Consider the following 20,959-nt stretch of genomic DNA (forward strand, 5'->3'; position numbering starts at 1 on the left):
GAATAGGGCCTGACATAATAAGCACTCAATAAAAGTTAATATTATTTAAAAAAAAAAAAAAAGAATGCACTGTTTTTGCTAACACCAGTGTAACCCTAAAGATGATAAAGTTTCTTCTGCACGGTGCCATGTTGTAAAATAACGAACAAGTAACTCATTAATACTTCGATTTCTTGTGAATTTGGTTGGGCAGGGGGGAGTCAGTCTCCTTGATCCGAATCAATATCAGGGCATTAATAAGAGCAGGGTTTCTGGACACATCACGCCTGGGGATTAGAACATGACAGAAGAGCTGAAGGAATGCCACTAGGCAAAGCCTCTGCTGGGTCAGCAGCCAAAGCCTTTCCCGGAGATGCTACTCTCTCTCTCTCCAACCACTCTCACCCTTACCACACAACAGATAGATTAGCTGCTAGTCTTCATATCTTCTGCTGCTTACACTCCTGTCTTACTTTCACAGGAAAAGATTTAATGCCCAACTGATTACCTACCTGCTCACGACGGGGTTCCCTAACTGACTCTGCACCATGGTGACTGTTCCGTTATTCTGACTTCCTTCAGCGCGTATGCACTGGGCCTCAAGCACTATTATTACTTTCTTTCTTATAAACACTTTGGTTCATGTTTTTCTCCCAAGATGGTCTAGAAGCTTCTTAAGAAGCTGTTCCTTTTGATTCCTTTAAAAAGCCTACACTGAAATTTTGTAGGTAAAAGATTCGTGCTTAGCACATAGGGGGAAAGTGGAAGGAAGGAAGGAAGGAAGGAAGGAAGGAAGGAAGGAAGGAAGGAAGGAAGGAAGGTTGGCTCAGCTTCAACATCTTAGACTTTCCTTAGATAGTTCCTTGTGATACATATTTTGTACAAAAATGGATAAAACACAATTCCTGTTTTCTCAGAATTTGGACTCTGCTCAAGAGACAAGATTATTACTTAAGTCAAAAAGTCTTAAGTTAAAAAAAAAATACAAAACAACACTGGGGCCAGAGACCAGAGCTAGAATGCTGGGAGAATAGGGGAAAATATTACAAAAGAGGTAGCTTCTGAGATTGGCATGTGAGGGAACAAAGGCAAATAATTGAGAACTTTTTTCCTATAATCCAAGCAAAGCAAGGAAGGCATTCCAAAGGAACAGTAGTACAAATATGGAATGAATGAGTGAACTGGTAAATGAATGAATCAATCGATAAATCCAGTCAGCAAGCCAGCCAGTCAGGAACCTCTACATATATACCCCTGTAGGAGAAGTGACAGACTGGCTACGTGGAGTTGAACCCTGGAGGAAGAGCTTTGGATTTCTGGTCTTGAGTGTGGTGAATGGCGACTCCTAGACTCCCCCAGCGTACATCCTGCCCAAGGGATGGTCCCCAAAGCACTACTTTCAATGATTTGTGATTACTTGGGCTCCTCCTTCTTCTTACTGCCACTTAATAGTGAGAATCAAAGTCGAAAACTAAGATGACTAAAATAAGACAAAACACCTTATTTTTTTTTATATTTATATCCAACTCCCAACTACATATTATGAAAAATGAGTACAATATCAATTTAAATGATCATGTATCCATTTTGTTTTCCACAGAACAAAATGATCTAAACTCTATAACCATCTCCCCAACTTTTCTTTAAAAACTCAACTCCCATTTGCTCTTTAAACATACAGAACCACAACGTGGACACAGTATTTTAATACCGTTTAAATTGGATTTTTTAAATGAGGAATGGATATAGAAATAGACCAGCTGCCCGACTAGTTTTATAAACTAACCTTTTTCTTCAACTAACTGCTTTGACATCATTACATCGTGGTGAAAATAAGGAGAAAGTGGTTTCTTGTTTGTAATAATTTAAAGAGAATGCTATAAAAATGCTAATGTAGACCTATACCGTTATTGCTGTAGAAGCGCGTGGTACAGTGTGGGGTGTGAGAGCACGTACGACATGATCCCACTGTGAACGTGTGCGCGCGAGGCTGCTGACACTGGTATTTGGAAACATGCTCATCTAAATATTAAGAGTACTTATCTCCGGACAGTAGAATTTTGGGTGACTATAACTTCCTTTTTTATATTCTTCTGAAATGTTTAAAAACTTTACAATGAGCCTGTCCATTTAATGGAAGGAGAAAAACTTCAATTATGTCAGTTAAAGTTATTTCTTAAAAATCTGTATATATTTGAAATATTTCATAATTTAAAACGGGAAAAAACTGAGAAGAAAAAACAGAATAACATTTATACATGTACAGAAAAAATAAAGGTAATAAATGCTAAAATTGGTTCGATCTAGCTCATGATTTTTTTTTCACTTTTCTATCTATATTTTCCTACTATTTTACAATGAGTACATTTTTTTTTTATAAAAGCTCTTACGGCTAAGTTCAAAACTCAGTAAATTTGTGGATTAAAAACAAAATCCAGACCTTTTATTTAAAGTAGGAGAATTAAACTTTTTAAGTTAGAATTACTCAGGAAGTTTTTCTGATGCCTTCAAGTAAATTGTCAAATATCTCTTGGAACAACTTTTTAAAGTTATTTAACATTAATGCAATTTTCTTCTTGTAGTTGTTCTTATTGTGGTTCTTTTAATCTGATGTTAAAGGAACACATTTTAATTTCTAAAAGGATAATAACATTCAATCCATAATAATTAGAGTCCTTGGAAGATCATATTGGATCCATCCAATCAGAGGCTAGAAAAAATGGAGGGGTCCACAAGGGAAATTCTGGCCTCACTACCAGTCATCAAAGAAATGAACAGCCAAACCATCTCAAGTCATCTGTCTTGAAGAGGTCCACACAAAGACTCCAAGATTGCTCTCAGCAACAGGCAAGCCCTAAAGACCAAAATGTTCTCATTTTGCTAATAAAAATGCCCTTTGCTTTAATTAAAGTCTATTTGGTCCTCTATAAACAGAAAAATAATTAGTCTGCATTTTCTTTTGTAAAGACTTTGACATACTTGAAACTCATAAATTTCCTCTTTTCCTCCCTTCTTTTCCTTTTTTTTTCCTTTTAAATATTTTATTTATTTATTTGACAGAGAGACAGCCAGCGAGAGAGGGAACACAAGCAGGGGGAGTGGGAGAGGAAGAAGCAGGCTCCCAGCGGAGGAGCCTGATGCGGGGCTCGATCCCAGAACGCCGGGATCACGCCCTGAGCCGAAGGCAGACGCTTAACGACTGCGCCAGCCAGGCGCCCCTCTCCCTTCCTTTCCTTAGAGACTAATTTTTAAATCATTTTTGGCATTAACCATCGACTTAGACGTTTCTAGCAGTTTCACTTTGCTTTCTGTGTACCTGAATTGCAGCTCCATGGTCCATCCTTATGTGAGGAATCTTTCCTTCTGTAATGTTGCCCCGACTCCACTGTTGCTGAGATGTTTTTCTCTTCATGTTTGAGGTTTTTGAGGGCTTACGCCAAAAGGAATAAAAAAATTAAGATATAATATACTTGTAGTACAAATACAATGTGCTTGTATCTTGACAAAATAAGAACGCTAATTTCAGTAATCTGACAAATCTTTAATGATGCCATTCTATTTATTGTCTTTTCAAAATTCTAAGCTCTGTATGATTCATTGGCTCATTACGCTAAAAAGGACCATCAGCAACCAGCCGTTCAATCTAATCCCTTGAATCCAGGCAAGTCCACATGATAAACTGCATCACAAATCTAACAGAATTTACCTGATGATTCTTTAAAATCATGAGAAGGCAACTTCAGAGCTTTCTCAATCACCCTTGTTTCAAAACATAACAATCATCCCCAGTAGGTTATATATAAAAAATTATTGACCAAGCATTCACCAAATGTCCTTTGAATGAAAACAATGTATTAACAAGACACTCAGAGATGCCTATACGGCAATAACTATACCATAATATAAATCAAAAGTAAGAGCTGCAGTTGAAAATTTTAAAAAGGTACAACTCTGAGGACTGGGAACCCAACTGTTCTTAAACTTACTGCTCTCTGTCTCCAAAGTTGTGCTGTATCAACTACAATCCTCCACACTTGCCTTTTCTCTAGAAAGGTAGAATACCCCCAAACCAGTCCAACCAGGTTGTCATAGCCTGTAATTAATGCAAATTGGCTTTGCAAAATATATTGGATATCCCATCCAGATAACCAGGAATTGTCTTAAATAATAATCACTCTATATGTAGCTACATCCATAAATCCCATTCTGCATCAGTTGAAGAAAATGCCCCAAAATTCAGATTTAATCCAAATTGAAAACCAATTCATTTCTGGATAAACCATTAAAAATTAAAGAAGCTGGAATAACATTCCAAATTATTCATGATCCTGGCAAATAACTAATTTGGCAGTGGATGGAAATATCATAGAAGAAATTATTAACTAATTTTGTTCTCCTCTTACGTAAGAAAGAATATTCCTTTAATAGTTAAGAAGGCGATGAATTAGCTGACAAAGGCCCAAGGAATACAGACGAATCTAAGGATGGGATTAGGAAATGGGGTGCCAACTTATGTTGGGATAGAGAATCTTCAATACTTACCATATCTTTCCCAGAGGAACTATCTATGCTGGTTTGGTTTTCTTTTACCCTCTCCGGTGAAACCATACGTTCTGAGCTGCTAATGCTTGATGCTTGGGACATTTCCACCACGGAAGTTGGAGAAAGCCTTGTTTTACAGGCACATACAAAAAATGAACCTTTCTTGGAAGTAGATGAACAGTTGGAGCATTTTGTGGATTTTTTACCAAAGCCACTATTGGCCATTTGCTTAACTCTGCAACAAACACAACTTGAAGGAAAGACGTTCCCGCTCTTTGAGGAAAAGAGCCAGACCGAAAGGGATATGGTAAGCCGATGGTGAGAACTGTGACTTCCAGTTGGCGAGGTCCTAGGGTAATGCCGCACTACACTTACATTCACGCATGAGAGCTGTAGAAAGAAAAGAAATCATAATTTAGGAAGTTCTTTCTTACTCTATCACACTCCTATAAATCAGAGAAAAACTAGCAACTAACACCAAAAGCATCCCGCCTATGCATGAAAAGTTAATATTTACAACAAGATTAGGACACATTTCTAAAAACCAATGGACTGTCATCTTTCAAAATTTAATTCTTGAACTCCAGACATTTTATTCACTTAACAATTGAAAGAATCATTTCTGTTCAGAACCATAAAATTGCTGAAAAGCATGGTCTAAGGAAATCAATTTGGTGGGCTGACATCAATTTTTTTTTAATTCTAAGAAGATAATATGAGCATTTCGCATAGATCCTTGGTAACGTCTATGAAACTTCTAATTATAAGATATATAGGTGGAGAATGTTTGTGTATGTGTATGTACTCAGTCACAACATAAGACACTTTTTATCGAAGTTTAATTGACATACAGCATTATATTAGCTTTAGATATACAATATAATGACTCAACATTTATAACATGACAAAGTTATCACCAAGATAAGTCTAGTTCGTCTGTCACCATACAGTTATTACAATAATATTGACTGTATTTTCCGTGCTGTATTTTTTACATCCCTGTGACTTGTAACTGGAAGTTCGTTTTAACCCCCTTCACCTGTTTTACCCATCCACCACCCCCTCCTTCTTAATGTGGGTTGTGGCAAAAAATAAAAAATAAGAAAATAAGAAAGGCTTAAAAATACTGGTATAAATCATTTATTACTGGGGTTTCAAATATTAAACCTTACTCAGCTTATTATTAGAACAAATTCATATTAACGCCTTTCACAAAGAAGTAGATAATTTGGTTTTATAAAACTACTTATTTCTGGGGGCGCCTGGGTGGCAGCGGTTAAGTGTCTGCCTTCGGCTCAGGACGTGATCCCGGCGTTATGGGATCGAGCCCCACGTCGGGCTCCTCTGCTATGAGCCTGCTTCTTCCTCTCCCACTCCCCCTGCTTGTGTTCCCTCTCTCGCTGGCTGTCTCTATCTCTGTCGAATAAATAAATAAAATCTTAAAAAAAAAAAACCTACTTATTTCTGAAAGTTCAAAGGCAATATTAGAAGTGCCTTCATTTTTGTACTTAAACAGCAGAAAAAGGAACTCTTGGGTACTATTTTTCCCTGAGCGTAGAAACAGGTATTTCCCACATTCTGCCTAACTAGAGTTATTGGCAGCTATCTGGTGGCAAGTTGGAAAGATGTGAGCTGAGGAAGGAGAGAGAAATGTGTTCTGCGGTACATAAAAGAGAGTACCTTGAGAAACTTCCAGAGGTAACTGGGAGTACCTTATGATGTTTTTTTACCATACTATTTCAGATATTACATAAAACTATATTTTGCAGTCACAGATTGATAAGGCTAGGAATATATGGAATATACCTTTGTCCTTTGAACTGGAATAAACTTGCCCAGAAGAGGAAGTTAGATATCTTTGTGTCCTTCAAGAAATGTCTTTCTAGTTTTAGATGTCTAATAAGACTAGTTTTCTAATCAGAAATGAGTACCACCTTTTGTCAATCTTTATCTATTGTGATTATCATGTTTTTTCTTATTGGATTTTCTTTTGATATGTTGCATTGTTTAAAAAGGCTTGCTATTATTAAGGCATTCTTGCACTTACAGTCTGAACCCTACATAATCACGATGGATGAGTCTTCTAATGTTGAAAAACAGATACATTTGTATTTTGAGCTTTCAGTTATATTCATAAGTTGAACTGGTCTATAATTTTCCCTTCAGCCATCTTTGTTAAGTTTGGATACAAGCTTCTGGCTGGTTTCATAAAATAAATTGGGTATCTTCCATCTCACAATGTTTGATAACAATTTGCATAGCATAGAATCTACAGGAAAATCTCCCAGGCACACAGGATTTTACGAAAAATATTGCTAGTAGTTTATCCAATATTTATTCTTCCATTATTCCTTACTAACAGAATCCTGATTTTGACCAGGACTGCAATGTACTCATTAAAAATCTCCATTTCCCAGACTCCTTTGTAGCTTAGAGATGGCCATGTGACTTATGACCATGAACCTTTTAAAGTGCAAGCAAAGCTGTACCTAAAAAAAAAAAAGTATATTATTAAACCTTTATTAAAAAACAGAAAAAGGATAAAAATACACATGAGTAGTCAAATCAAAAACAGAAAAACATGATTAAAGAATAAAATTTAAGATGAACAGAACAAAGAACTTTTCGTTGACTTTTGCCTATAGGGCCGCAAATACACAGACTCCTCACTACCACTCAGATTTCACATCTTACGTCATCTCCCTTGCTCTGGATAGGCTAGCATTCTCGCTGTTCCTCAAATATGTCAACCTTATTCTGTTCCTATGACTTTAGCCATTCTGTTTCCTTTGCCCAAGGTGCTCTCCCCACAGGCATCTGAATGGCTTTGCTGCCTCTCTTCATGGTGCTTTCTGCTCATTTGAGTGAACCTTTCTAACTACCTCATCTGAAACCACAGGCCTGTTCACTCTGCCCTCTTCCCTCACTTCATTTTTATTCATAGCACTTATCATTTCATTCAAGAAGTTCTCTACCAGAGTTCTTTCCTACTTTCAGGGACCAGATGATTCCCATAGAAACTACTCCAGAGTAATAAAAAGCCATCCAGCTCCTTTCACTCAGCAAGAATAACCAAAATCTGACTGGGGCAGTGTTCTCAAAAAAGGAAAAGGCATTCTTACCGGCCCATCTTACTTGTGAATAGATGCAAAAATCCTAAATGCCATACATATATTTACCCCCAGGTAATGTGCACAGCATATTCTAAGATTTCAGATAGAAAAAAATGGGCAAGTCATCCCAATAAGTGTGACCTTTCATCGAAGTTGTGTGCAAAAACTTCCCTGCTGTGATCGAAGTCACAATGGCAAACACTGCAAAAGGTATGTAAAAAGTACCCTCCAGACAGGTGGAGGGAAAAGAGAACGCACCTGAGGCCCCTAACACACACACACACACACACACACACACACACACACACTTCTTACAAATGTCAGGCCTTGTTTTTCAAGTATAGGTAACAAGACAAAGAAAACTCAGAATGTACCTACATACACTTTGCAAAATGATTTCACTTCAGGCCTTAGAAGAAAATGCTTTGCATTTCAAGTTAAATATAAAGCCTGTAACCATCAATGACTCAGAGCAGTCGAGTAGATCTGCAAATAACAGCTTTGCTGTGTAGGAAAACTAGTGTTTTCTCTCTGCGGGTGTAGGAAAGTCCCATGTAAGATGTGTAAGGCATTATTTGATGCCTGCGTGAAGAACCCTGACTTTACAGTACTCTTCATAAGGAACCGACAGAAGAGTTCATAATGTGAAGGTTTATCTAAAGTGTAGCTGAGTTCCTTCATTACAAACAGTACTCCTAAAAGCATGCTTACCATAGCCTTCAAATTTTACTATATATCTATCTACAAACTTGCAACAGAATTGGTACATATTAAATTTCCCATTTTCAAGATGGCTTTTTTTGTGGATCTAAAAACAATTATCTTTTTCTTTGCTCTGCTCAGAAAGCATTTCCTTAAATTTTTCCATCAATTTCTCAAAATAAATCATATTCTCATCGTGTCACTGACACTGATGCGGACTTCTGAGTACTTTCCGGCTCCGGTTTCTGATTGATCCATTGCCCTACACGTATTTAGGAGCTATACTCCGAAGGCACAGCAATTCCCATTACTCACTGAGTTTCTTTTCCACTCTCCAACCTGCCAACCACTACATCTGCAAAGTCATGCTCTACTTTCTCACCACAGCGATTCTAAAACAATGGGTTGAATAGCTGCATGCAAAATTTCTTGACAAGAATTAGATTTCAAATTTAATTTCTTTTTGGCTGGCTGGATTCTAATCATTTTAGCTTAAAAACCAAAATAGAACAAATGTTTACTCACATTTATTTCTTTCTCATTTATGAATTGATCTGAAAGATTTGTTATTAAAATAAATCTATCTAGCAGGCCAAATGATGTCATTCATATTTTAGAGGCATAAAATTAATCAAACATTGCAAACCTATCTTTATGTAAACTCAGAGATGAATAACTCTTTTTCTATGGAATCCTGGAATTGTGTTTCAACAGGACCTGAGGTATAAAAAGATGTATGAGAAAACCAAAGAAGCTTCTGCCATAATAGTGCTTCTCTGTGTCTCCAAAGACTGGACAACATAGGTATTAGACTAATAATATAAACAAATAAATTAAGTTCAAATTATGTCAGTATTTAACTGAAGTGTGAGCTTTCTTTTGACTAGAGGTTTTCATTTTATTTGCAGAACTAAGACAAGTCAATGGAACAACTCTGATACAGAAAATCTCTGAGCTTTTATTTAAGCAAAAAAAGGCCTCTTACATATTGGCCCTAGAAGATACACTCACAGCAATTTCCTCAAGAAAATGAACACAAGAATGGTTTTATGAGATATAACTAGCTACAATTTTCTTCCCCAAAAGCAATTTTTAGTTTTCTTTGCTAAGACTGTGTCTACAAGGAACCTAAACAGTCAGTCAATTCAGTCAAGAATGTGTTCCATTCAAGTGAAGAAAAAGAACTATGGACTGTCCGACATGCAGACCGAGCTGAATGACTGTATATTCACTTTCAACTACTTGTTTTCCCAACATGCTTACAGAGCCGAAAGAGGAGCCAAATGAGCTTCCTAGATCATAGTGCTACATTTTGAAGGATAAGTCTATGTTGTCTTATAAGAGGATTTACAGTGGGTTCAAAATTTACATCATTACAGAGATGTTTAAAAATGTTTAATAGCTTATATGTGCAATTATGTTTTTTTCGTATTTTAATTTGCATAATATACCTCACTGTTTGAGCTGTAATCTGGAGAGACAGTCTTAAATGTGGTCCCACTGACAGTTTAAGATACGAACAGAGATTTCACTAAGGAAGTTCGGCTTAAAGGGCCTGGAGAAAAACAAGAGACCCCTCCCTGACTTTTTTCCTGTTGTTATCCAGTGTCTTTTTTCCCTGTACATTATAGGCAACCTCCAGTCAGGTACCTTTCTGCCAGCACAGGCCCATCCTTGTACAAAATGAACATTTCTGAGTGTTCATTTTGTGGGAAAGAGCCAGAATCACAAATCATTTAGGCAGAAAAATAGGCTGCTATATAGGAAGAGTCATCCAAGTAAAGAGATGGGTCCTATGAAAGAGGGACATCTCAAAAAGAACGTGAAGGCCTTCTTCATAAATATGAAAAGGATTGATTAGGCAAAAGGAATTAGGCTTCCGTGAGATTCAAAAAGGGAGTGCAAGCCAATCTAACATAAAAGGGCTTCTTACCGCTTAGAACTGTCAAAGATAAAAGGACAGACTGTCTCTCAGTCACCAGACGTGTCCAAGAAGAGGCTAGAAGGTCAGTTGGCAGGAAACCATAGAAGGTCTTTAAGCATAGACTAGGATGTCTTCAGGTTCCTTCTAGCCCTAAAAGTCGATAAAGATGAATCACTTCTGATGATCAACTGGGGTGAAGCAGACATTTAAAGGAACCAAGTGGCAGCTGACCTCAGCTCACTGGGGAGGTTCAATATTATAATGGGGATCCTGTTTTCCTACCACAGACCAGGCCAAACTAGTTACGGCCCCAAAACTCACCTCAGCCAATCTGAATTTCACCTGTAACAGAACAGCACTGTTAGAATGTACCATGGGTGCAGGGTGATGATGAAGAGGAAGGGGGTGAGCTGGAAGGCTGGACGTGCTAAGGAGCAGTGGCCCTGACTAGGAAAGAAAAAGCTAAATAAAGTATAGAAGAAACGGTATTGTGAGAAAAAGGAAAAACACTTCCTTCCCACTCATGAAATCAGGGAATAACAGGTGAAGAGTTAGCACATGGCCCACGTGCAGCTAAGGCAGTCAAAATACACAGCACCGCCAACAGACTCTAGAAGCGAAGTAGAGCCACACTGAGGATTGTGGCATGAGTATTCAGCTGTGCTCCATCCAGCATGCTTAAGAGAAAATAGTCTTTTTGTACTCAGGAGTATTTTTTCCCAGCTCTCCTGAGGTACAACTGACACATAAAATTAGAAGATACTAAGTATGCGACGTGGTAATTTGATCTACCTGTACACTGTGAAAGGGCTCTCCCATCAAGGTAATTAACACGTCCCTCACCTCACGTACTGGATACAAACTTTCACTGAGAAGATGAATAAGGTCTGAGAATCTAATGTATAACACGGTGACTATAGTTGATAACATTGTATTATATAATTGAAATTTTCTGAGAGAGTAGAGCTTTAAAAAAAAAAAGTAAATATGTATCCGGCAATCTTAATCCAATTAGCAATGGGTCAATAAGATTAAGAATTTGATGGTAGGGGCGTCTGGGTGGCACAGCAGTTGGGCGTCTGCCTTCGGCTCAGGGCGTGATACCGGAGTTGAGGGATCGAGCCCCACATCAGGCTCCTCTGCTGGGAGCCTGCTTCTTCCTCTCCCACTCCCCCTGCTTGTGTTCCCTCTCTCGCTGGCTGTCTCTATCTCTGTCACATAAATAAATAAAATCTTTAAAAAAAAAAAAAGAAAAAAAAAGAATTTGATGGTAAATGTGAAAGGTTTGCTAGCTTCATTTATCAAGCACTGATTAATAATTTTGCATTAATAAAATATGTTAATATACATTAAACTGTGTGGTTAGAGTACCTTCCCTGTGTGTCAAATATTCCCAGAAATATTAAAAAAGAGGAAGTTTCCAAAGCCAGCAACTTTCCATGAAACTCTTTAGCTAGCTAAGACAATGTGTGGTATCAGGCTTCAAGCCAGCTGTTTCGTGCCCTATCAGAGAAGGCGTTCTGACTTCCAATACCGGAGCACAATTCAGACGTATCTGGGTGGCTTTCCTCCTGTGCAAACTCAGCAGCTCCAAACAGTCTACAACAAAACACCAACAGCAGATTCCATGATCCCTATTTTCAAGTTGCTGCAGATATAACATTAATTTAATAACAGAAAACAACAACAAAGACTACTTCTCTTAACTGTGAGCCCCTCCAGGGCAAGAACTAAGTTCTAGTCACCTTGTCATCTTGTGTCCAGTAGGTCTCCATTAAATGAGGATTATTGATTGAAAGTCATTTACTAATTGATGGAAACAATAGAATATCCAATGTCATTACCTAGTGTAAGAGGACCAGTGGCCTGTCATGCAAACAAAATCAGAAAATCTTTGTGGAAGTCTCCTGGACAAAAAAATAAAAAAATACACTACAACCAAACCCTCACTCTATGTTGAAGCTCTCTTTCTAAAGCAAAACACCGAAACCCCCACACCAGTCCTGACCCCAATCCTCTAAATTTCCACCAGCTTCTGAAAAGTTCCCTATCAGACAAGAAGTTATAACTGTACTCCCATATTTATATTCTACTCAAGACTGTGGTTTTCAGGAGTCTGGAAGGTTATAAACACATAAGTATTTACTTGAGGGATGGACCATATTGTCAAACTCGAAGGGTTTCTGCTGGCTAAGGCCAGTTCCCAACAACTATAATAAACCTTATTACTAAGATCCTTATAGTCAATAAAAGATCACTATTTTTGGCAGATGGTATAATTAGCAATAACTGGTTCATTCTTTCTTTCATAATAAAACATGTACATCACAGTCAAACAAATTATATGAAATACGTTAACCTTCTCAGGATCCCTAGCCAAACGACCTCAAGTAGAGATACTTCTAGTGACGAGCCATTTATCTGTAGCACACAAACCCGATTCATCGCCAGACAAAAGCATTTAGAATATCGTATCTCAGGAATCAGCGTGTCATGGCTGTTAATTTCAGCAAGCTAGGAAAGATCAGGAAAATAAGACCTAAAAGGTACTTAATTGCTAGGGTTCTGTAAGTCTGGCCAAAAAGAGTATCCAAAGGGCAATAAGCAAAAAGCACCAGGGGTCCAAGTAGGAGAACAGGCCAACTGAGAATCCAATCATCTAATAGTTTATGTATGTATCCAGCAAACATTTTTTGAATACCTATTACATACGAAGGGCTGTATTGGGTACAGGGGATAAAGATATTATCAAGATATGGGCCTAACAATGATTATGATAAAGATAATGCTGGGTATGTACAACGTACAAAAGTGATACAAAAGAGGGAATGATTAAGGATGTAACAAAGTCTAGTGGGAAACAAAAAATTTTTAGAATGAAAGAGACCAGAATTCAAACTCTACTTTTCACCACTTACTATCTTAGTTCCTCCACATGTAAAGTGGAAATAATAGTAGTTAACTATCTTAAATGACTTTTGTGAGGACTAACTAGATAACACTTCAAAAATGTCTAGTACTTTGCCTGGTAGAAATACTACATTATTGTTTTAAAAATCATTATTACAGACTTGCTGAGGGAAAGGTCACAGAAGGTTTCATGGGACACATAATATTCAAAGTAAGTCTTAAAGAATGAATTGGAGTTCACCTGGTGAACAAGTAAAGGAAAAGCTTTCCAGACAGACACCAGCATATGCAAGGGCCCAGAGTCTACAGTTCCAGAGAAGTGGAAAAAGGTGATTTCCATGTGAAGGCAAGAACAATGAGAGTGAGAAAGACCCACCTGGGTTAAGACAAGAAGAAAGAAGAAGCACTTTCAGAAAAGATCAAGGTTAAACAAGAGTGTCTTCACTGAAGAAGACAGGCTCCACCAGGCACAAAAGACAGATGGGATAGAGGGACACAAGGTTCTCATTCTGAGAGAGCTGCCAAAAAGAAAGGGCTGCTACAATAGAATCATCTTAGGTGAGCGCTTCCAACCCTGACAGGAATCAGCCACAGATCTGCAGCGATTAGGGAGTGGCCACCAAAATGCCAACACTACTTCTCCAAGTATATGAAACTTAGCAGTGGAGGGGACACAGGATATCTGTGTCTGCTGAAAATATAAACTATAAAGCTCAAAAGTATGAAGAATAGGCTCCAGCCAGTATAATCAATCAAAATCAACTGCCATATGAACAAATTAGAATTTAGTGACAAATTCACTAGAGTCAATGTTGCAATGTAAATGGCAAGTTCTAATTAGTTCCAAACTAACAAAAAAATACCAAAGATACTTTCCCACTATAAAGCCCACATAAAATACTGTTATTTATTTTATACACACACACACACACACACACACACACACACACACACACGTACTCCAAATTTAGCACTATTACAAACAAAGCTATATCAGACCCAAAAAACAGGATACCAGTATTCTACTATTTAGGGTCAAAAGACCACAAATTTCTAAATAACTTATGAGCATTAAAATCTCACAAGTGTCAGAATGATTCCATTTTACATATACAGAAAATTTCAGATGAAATGTGTTTGCCCTTGGTAATGAAAAAGAACCCAAGTTTTACTGTTAGACCAAGGTTCAAATTCCCCACCAATGACTTAACCTATCTGGTCCCAGCTTCCTCATATGCAAATTATATGCATAGATGATGTTTATATACTTACATGGCAGAATTGTTATAAGGATAGCATATAACAGTATGTAAAACACTGATACATTGTAAGCTCTAAATAAATGGAAGTTTTTATTATTATTATTATTATGAAACTCTGTCAAAACCCAATGGATGGTAGCATCAGAAAATTATTTTATCAGTCAGTAACAATCTCTCAGTCTAATTCTCCAACTATTGTTCTACATGGGTTCCAAGGCACAAATTGTGACCTAATTAGCTCATAGTTAGCTTAGAATACAATTACAAGAACTTGCTCTAGATGTATGCAGCTGAGTTGTTGAGGGAATGGCTTGCTAGAGTAGCCCATGCGCAATTAGTTATATGTTAAATTCTGAATGCTACAAGTGCTCAAATCTCACCTTCATAAGACTTTTCTTTTTTAAATAGATAATGCTGAAAATCAAACAGAATGTTTTCGACTAGCAAAGGCCAAATATTCTCTCAAAATATTACTAGTTTACATATTACCTTCAGAACTGATCAAAAAGGAATAATATGTAAATTTTCAGAGATTTTCAGAGAAAGGAGGGGTCTGTATCCACAGATTTATTTACTTGGTGAGTTTTCAAAATCTTGCAATGGAACTGTAAAAACAATGTGATTAAAATCGATAGAGCACATCATTTGCTGATACTGTTGCCCAAGAAAAGGCAATAAGCCTTAGGCATGTTATTACTAGATTACACAATTGCACTGACAGGTTCAAGATTTTAAAAAGCAACTGAGAACAGAGAGGATTTCTTTTTGGGGGAGAAGAAATTTTTCTCTTCAATTAAAAAGAAATTTTTTATGATGATTTTAAAATGTCCTCTATGACATAAAAAATAATATTAATGTTAAATTTTCCTTGATTTCCTAAAATAAAAATAGAGCTACTTTTGTTTAATAATACTATATCCAACCACATATCGATTTAACAAATACTAAAAATAATTTAGGGAATAGTGATTGTAAGAGCATTATTTTTGCAAAGTCCATATGAAAGAATATAAAAGTCCAAATATATGAGTTTCCAAACCTCTTCTGCAAAAATGAGCAATGATTCTCTTTTCACGTCTTAGTGATGACATGATAAACTTTTAGCTAGATCTTCAAATTCAAAGAATGCTATTTTCATGCTATGCTTTTTAATCAGATAGCAAACTTAGTCATGCAGACTAAATTCATTTGATAAAAAGTAACCAAATAAAACTGAACCTCAAATCAGCAAGTCCTTTCGCCCTAGTGAGAGCTACTACACCACAAACAGAAAATTCCAAAGTTTTGAATTGCTTTGTAGCGCAAATTCCACAGTAGAAACATCCTTAGGTAGCTAAGGAAAGCTGATAGAATCAAACACGTAGTTTAATGCTTAGGATAGAAAAAAATGTTGACTACAAGAAGTGAGATATTTTAATCATGAATCCCGGTAGGAAATAAGAAGTTAGGCTCATAGAAAGAAAGAAATTAACCCAGGCACTAGACCTACATTTACTAGATTTTACCAAGTAAACAGTGAAGTCTATTCAAGGGAGTTTAGATCTCAAGACCTACATCAGATGTAGATTATTTGAAAAAAAAAAAAAAAACCCTACAAAACACCATACACTTTCTTGTCACTAATGTACATACATACTTACATAAATACATAATAGCTTTATGTTCTAAATAGATAACTATTGAAATAGATAGCTTAATTAACTGAATAATACAAAATTTTCCTCAGTTCTTTCCTCTCCCTCAATCTCCTCATTCAACTATGACAAGTCCATTCTACTTCCAAAACAATTCTCAAATCCATCCAATTTTCTCCATTCCAAACGTCCACATCAACATCATCTCTTACCTGGATTAATGCAAGAGCTTGCTAACTGGTCACCCTGATTCCAAGTCAGCCCTTTCAACCAAAGCATTCCCCTCACTATAGCCAGGGTGTTCTTTCTAATATGCAAATCTGATCATGTTTCCTCACAACAAAAATCACTTAGTGGTTTCCAACAGCACAGAGTCCTTAACACGACAAACAGGAACCTATGTGATGTGGTTCTGGTGTACCTCTTCATTTCCAACCTAAGGTTTTCCAACATACAAAACTTCTTTCATTTCGTATGATCCTATGCCTTCTTTATATCTTCCTTCGTGAACTCTCAACCAGGAACACACTTTCCCATTCTTCCCTTCATCATTATAACTCCGACTCTTCCTGGAGATCTCAACTTAGACATCATCTCCTCTCAAATTTTCTTGATATCTTGAATCACGTTCACTTGAGTGTCTGCCAAGCTCTTTAGTGCACTATAGTTGCTCCATCACGCTCTGAATTGTACTTGGTCATTTATTTGTCTGTATCCCTCACTATATCCAAGTTCCCTGAATGCAGGGATGGCATCTATATTCCTAGCTATTGTTTACCTAGCGAGAGAATGACAAAAGGAAATGCACTTTTTAGAAAGCATATTCTTCCTGCAGTACAGAAAATGTATGAAAGACAAGTCAAGACTAGAGATGGAAACACAAGAAAGTATTACAATAGTTCAGGTGAAGATATAAATGTGGCCTTAATTAGGAAAGCAGCATCAGGATGGGGAAAATAGCCAGATTCTGGAGATATTTAGGGAATGGAGTGATAGAACTTAGTAAGTGATTAGTTATGACCATAGTGAGAGAAAGAGAAAAGTTGGGGCACCTGGGTGGCTCAGTCTGTTACGCACCCAACTCCTGATTTCAGCTCAGGTCGTGATCTCATGGTTGTGAGACTGAGCCCTGTGTTGGCCTCCACACTCAGCGGGTAGTCTGCTTGAGATTCTTTCTCTCCCTCTGCCCCTTCCTCCCACTGGTGTGCTCTCTCTCTCTTTCTCAAATAAATAGATAAATAAATCTTTAAGAGAAAAAAAAAAAAGAAAAGTCAAGAACACCTTGAATACTGAGGTGGATGATGACCAAATTACTGAGATAGTAAGGAGAGAAGGAAGAACAGACTTGCAGTAAGATAATCGGTTTGTTTTGGGATTTGCTAAGTTGGTTTTGCCTTTAGGACACTGAAAGGGAGATGCCTAAGGGGCAGTGCATATATAAGTCCAGAAATAAAAAGAAATCTAGGTTAGAAACTTGGATTTGAGATTTACATCATAGAAGAGGCAACTGAAATCATGGGTGTAAGTGAGATCACCCAAGAAGGATGTGTGGAATGAAAACATAGGAGAGTCAAGGACAGAAAACAGTGGGAAGAGGGGCTGGAAAGATGGCAGAGTAGGAGGACCCTAAACTCACCTTGTACCCCAGATACATACTAGATAATACTCACATCAGTGTAAATAACCCAGAAAATGACCCAAAGACTGGCAGAACAAACTCAACACCCAAAGACAGAGAACAGCTCATATCAAAGAGGATAGGAGACATGGAAGTGAGAAGCTAAACATAGGACTATGGCTACCCAGAGGAAGGAGGGAGCCATGGGTGTGAAGAAGGGAGAGAAAAAGACTCTCACAACTGGGAGCTCAGATAAGGAAGACAAACCCTCAAATCATCTGGCTTTGAAAGCAACAGGGGCTGAATTTCATGAGTTCTTACAACCAGCAGGACTTAAAGCCTGGAATTTTAAAAATCAGCAAGCTTGGTTCTGGGAGAGCCTAGAAAGTGACAGGAAGCTGAGTCTCCACCCTTAAAAAGACAGCACAACACACAGGCTGTGGAGATACAGCATAGAAACTGCTCTTTGAAAATTACCTGGGGCATGCAGGAGGGAGCATTATTTACTCATCTCAGAGCATTTCATGGAAGGGCAGTTTTCACAGGGAGACCCCTCTAGGGACAAAGAAGCTGGCTGGTGTCATCTCCCCCCAAAACAAACACACAGCCATCTGCAAGAAGCAGCATAGCATCGAATTCACTGCCTAACCTGCTCACACCTAGGTCCGCCCTTTCCAGTCACTTTAGCCTCAGTCCTGGTGCTCTGTGTCCCCTCCCCGGGAGAAGACTAGAGCAAAACTGGCCAATACCACAGCTCCCAACCTGCACACTTTAGAGGCCTCAGTCCTGTAAGGACAGTGGCCCCACAGAAGATTGAGGCAAACCTTGTTAAAACCGCACACCCACCCCAGCTGGGGACCAAACACTGCCTGCAAGAGGCAAACAGCGCTACTGCAGATGATTGGACTGAAGGAAAGTGGCCACGACACAACAGCAGGGTGCACACAACACACATAGGAGACACTCCTGAAGTGCCAGGTTCTGGTGAACAAGGGACACTGCACTGCAGGGCCCTACAGAACCTCTTCTTCGTAAGTCCATTACTTTCAAGAGCAGGAGAGGTAGCTGACTTTCCTAATACACAGAAATAGACAGAGAGAGTTAGACAAAATGAGGAGACAGAGGAGTATTTTCCAAATTAAAGAATAGGACATAACCACAGTAAAAGACCTAAGCAAAATGCATATAAATAATATGCCTGATGGAGAATTTAAAGTAATGATCATAAAGATACTCACTGGACTTGAGAAAAGAGCAGAAGACATCAGTGAGACCCTTAACACAGAGTTAAAAAAAAGAATCAATCAGAGATGAAGAACACAATAAATGAAATTAAAAATACACTAAATGGAGGAAAAAATACACTAGATGGAATAAAAAGCAGGCTAGAGAAAGCAGAAGAATGAATTAGTGACCTGGACAACAGAGTAATGGAAAGTAATCAAGCTTAGCAGATGAGAGAAAAGAAAATCATGCAAAATGAAAATAGACTTAGGAAACTCAGTGTGAGTCCATCAAGGCTAATAATAGTGCATTATAGGGATCCCAGAAGAAGAGAGAAAAGGGGGCAGCAAATTCACATGAAGACATAATAGCCAAAAACTTCCCTAATTTGGGGAAGGAAACAGATATCTAGATCCAGAAAACACAGAGATACCCCCCTCCCAAAATCAACGGAAGGAGATCCACACCAAGACATATAGCAATTAATATGGCAAAAAGAAATGATAAAGAGAGAATTTTTAAAGCATCAAGAAAAAAGAAGACAGTTATATACAAGGGAAACCCCATAAGGCTATCAGCAGATTTTTCAGCAGAAATGTTGCAAGCAGAGAAAGTGGCACGATATATTCAAAGCGCTGAAAGGAAAAACTCTGCAGCCAAGAATAGTCTATCCAGCAAGGCTATTCTTCAGATTAGGAGAGATAAAGAGTTTCCCAGACAAACAAAAGCTAAAGGAGTTCATGACCACTAAATAAGCCCTAGCAAAAATGTAAAAGGTGACTCTCTGAGTGGAAAGGAAAGACCATAAGTAAGAGTAAGAAAAGTAGGAAGCACAAAAGCAGTAAAAATAAGTATATATCTGTAAAAATCAGTCAAGGAACTCACAAAATAAAAGGATGTAAAGTATGATACCACATACCCAAAATATGGGGGGAAGAGGAGTAAAAACAAGTTGAAACTCAAGCAACCATCAATTTAATATAGACTTCTATATACAGAAGATGTCATATTACAAACCTAATGGTAACCACAAATAAAAAAAACAATAATAGATATGTAAAAAATAAAGAGAAAGGAATCCAAGTATATGATTAAAGAAAGCCAACAAACCATGAGAGAAGAGAACAAGAGAAGGAAGGATCAGAGAAGAACTACAAAACAACCACAAAACAAGGAATAAAATGGCTATAAATGCATACCTATCAATACTTACTTTGAATGTAAATGGACTAAACCTTCCAATCAAAAGACAGAGCGTGAAAAAATGGATAAAAAACAAGACTTCTTGGGGCACCTGGGTGGCTCAGTCAGTTAAGCGCAAACTTGACTGCAGCTCAGCTTGCAATCTCAGGGTCATGTTGAGCCCCATGTTGGGCTCCATGCTCAGTGAGGTGTCTCCTTGTCCCTCTCCCTCTGCTCCTCCTCCTGCTCTCTTTCTATCTCTCTCAAATAAATAAATAAGCAAAATCTTAAAAAAAACAACAACAAGATCCATCTATATGCTATCTATAAGAGACTCATTTCAGACCTAAAAACCAATGCAGAATGAAAGTGAGGGAATGAAGAAACATTTATCATGCAAATAGCTGTCAAAAGAAAGTCAGGGGAGAAATACTTATATTGAACAAAATAGACTTTAAAACAAAGAACATAAAAAGAGACAAAGAAGGAGCACCCAAATACATAAATCAGTTACTAACAAACATAAAGGAACTAATCAATAGTAATATAATAATAGTAGGGGACTTTAACACCCCCACTTACATCAACAAACAGATCAAACAGAAAATCAACAAGGAAACAGTGGCTTTGAATGACACCCTGGACCAGACGGATTTAAAAGATATATTCAGAACATTCTATGCTAAAACAGCAGAATATGCATTCTTTTCAAGTGCACATGGAAAATTCTTCAGAATAGGTCACATGTTAAACCACAAAACAAGTCTCAACAAATTAAAAAAGACCAAAGTCATACCCTGTATCTTTTGTGACCACAATGCTATGAAGCTAGAAATCAACCACGAGAAAAAATCCAAAAAGAGCACAAA

At 37.6% G+C, this 20,959-nt stretch overlaps 1 protein-coding gene across 3 annotated transcripts in view; it reads right to left on the reverse strand.

Annotated features, from left to right (window-relative positions):
- The window catches only part of STK33 (serine/threonine kinase 33), a 136,068-nt gene that overhangs the window by 65,833 nt on the left and 49,276 nt on the right, over positions 1-20,959 (reverse strand). For all 3 annotated transcript variants that reach the window (XM_057316797.1, XM_057316796.1, XM_057316795.1), the window contains exons 2-3: positions 4,522-4,911; positions 3,296-3,409 (exon numbers count right to left, since the gene is read on the reverse strand). In XM_057316797.1, coding sequence (XP_057172780.1) covers positions 3,296-3,409; positions 4,522-4,746 — 339 coding nt within the window. In that variant the 5' untranslated portion in view covers positions 4,747-4,911. The remainder of the gene's footprint in view (positions 1-3,295; positions 3,410-4,521; positions 4,912-20,959) is intronic.

The sequence above is a fragment of the Ursus arctos genome, unplaced genomic scaffold (genome assembly GCF_023065955.2).
Source record: "Ursus arctos isolate Adak ecotype North America unplaced genomic scaffold, UrsArc2.0 scaffold_22, whole genome shotgun sequence".
NCBI lineage: Eukaryota > Metazoa > Chordata > Mammalia > Carnivora > Ursidae > Ursus > Ursus arctos.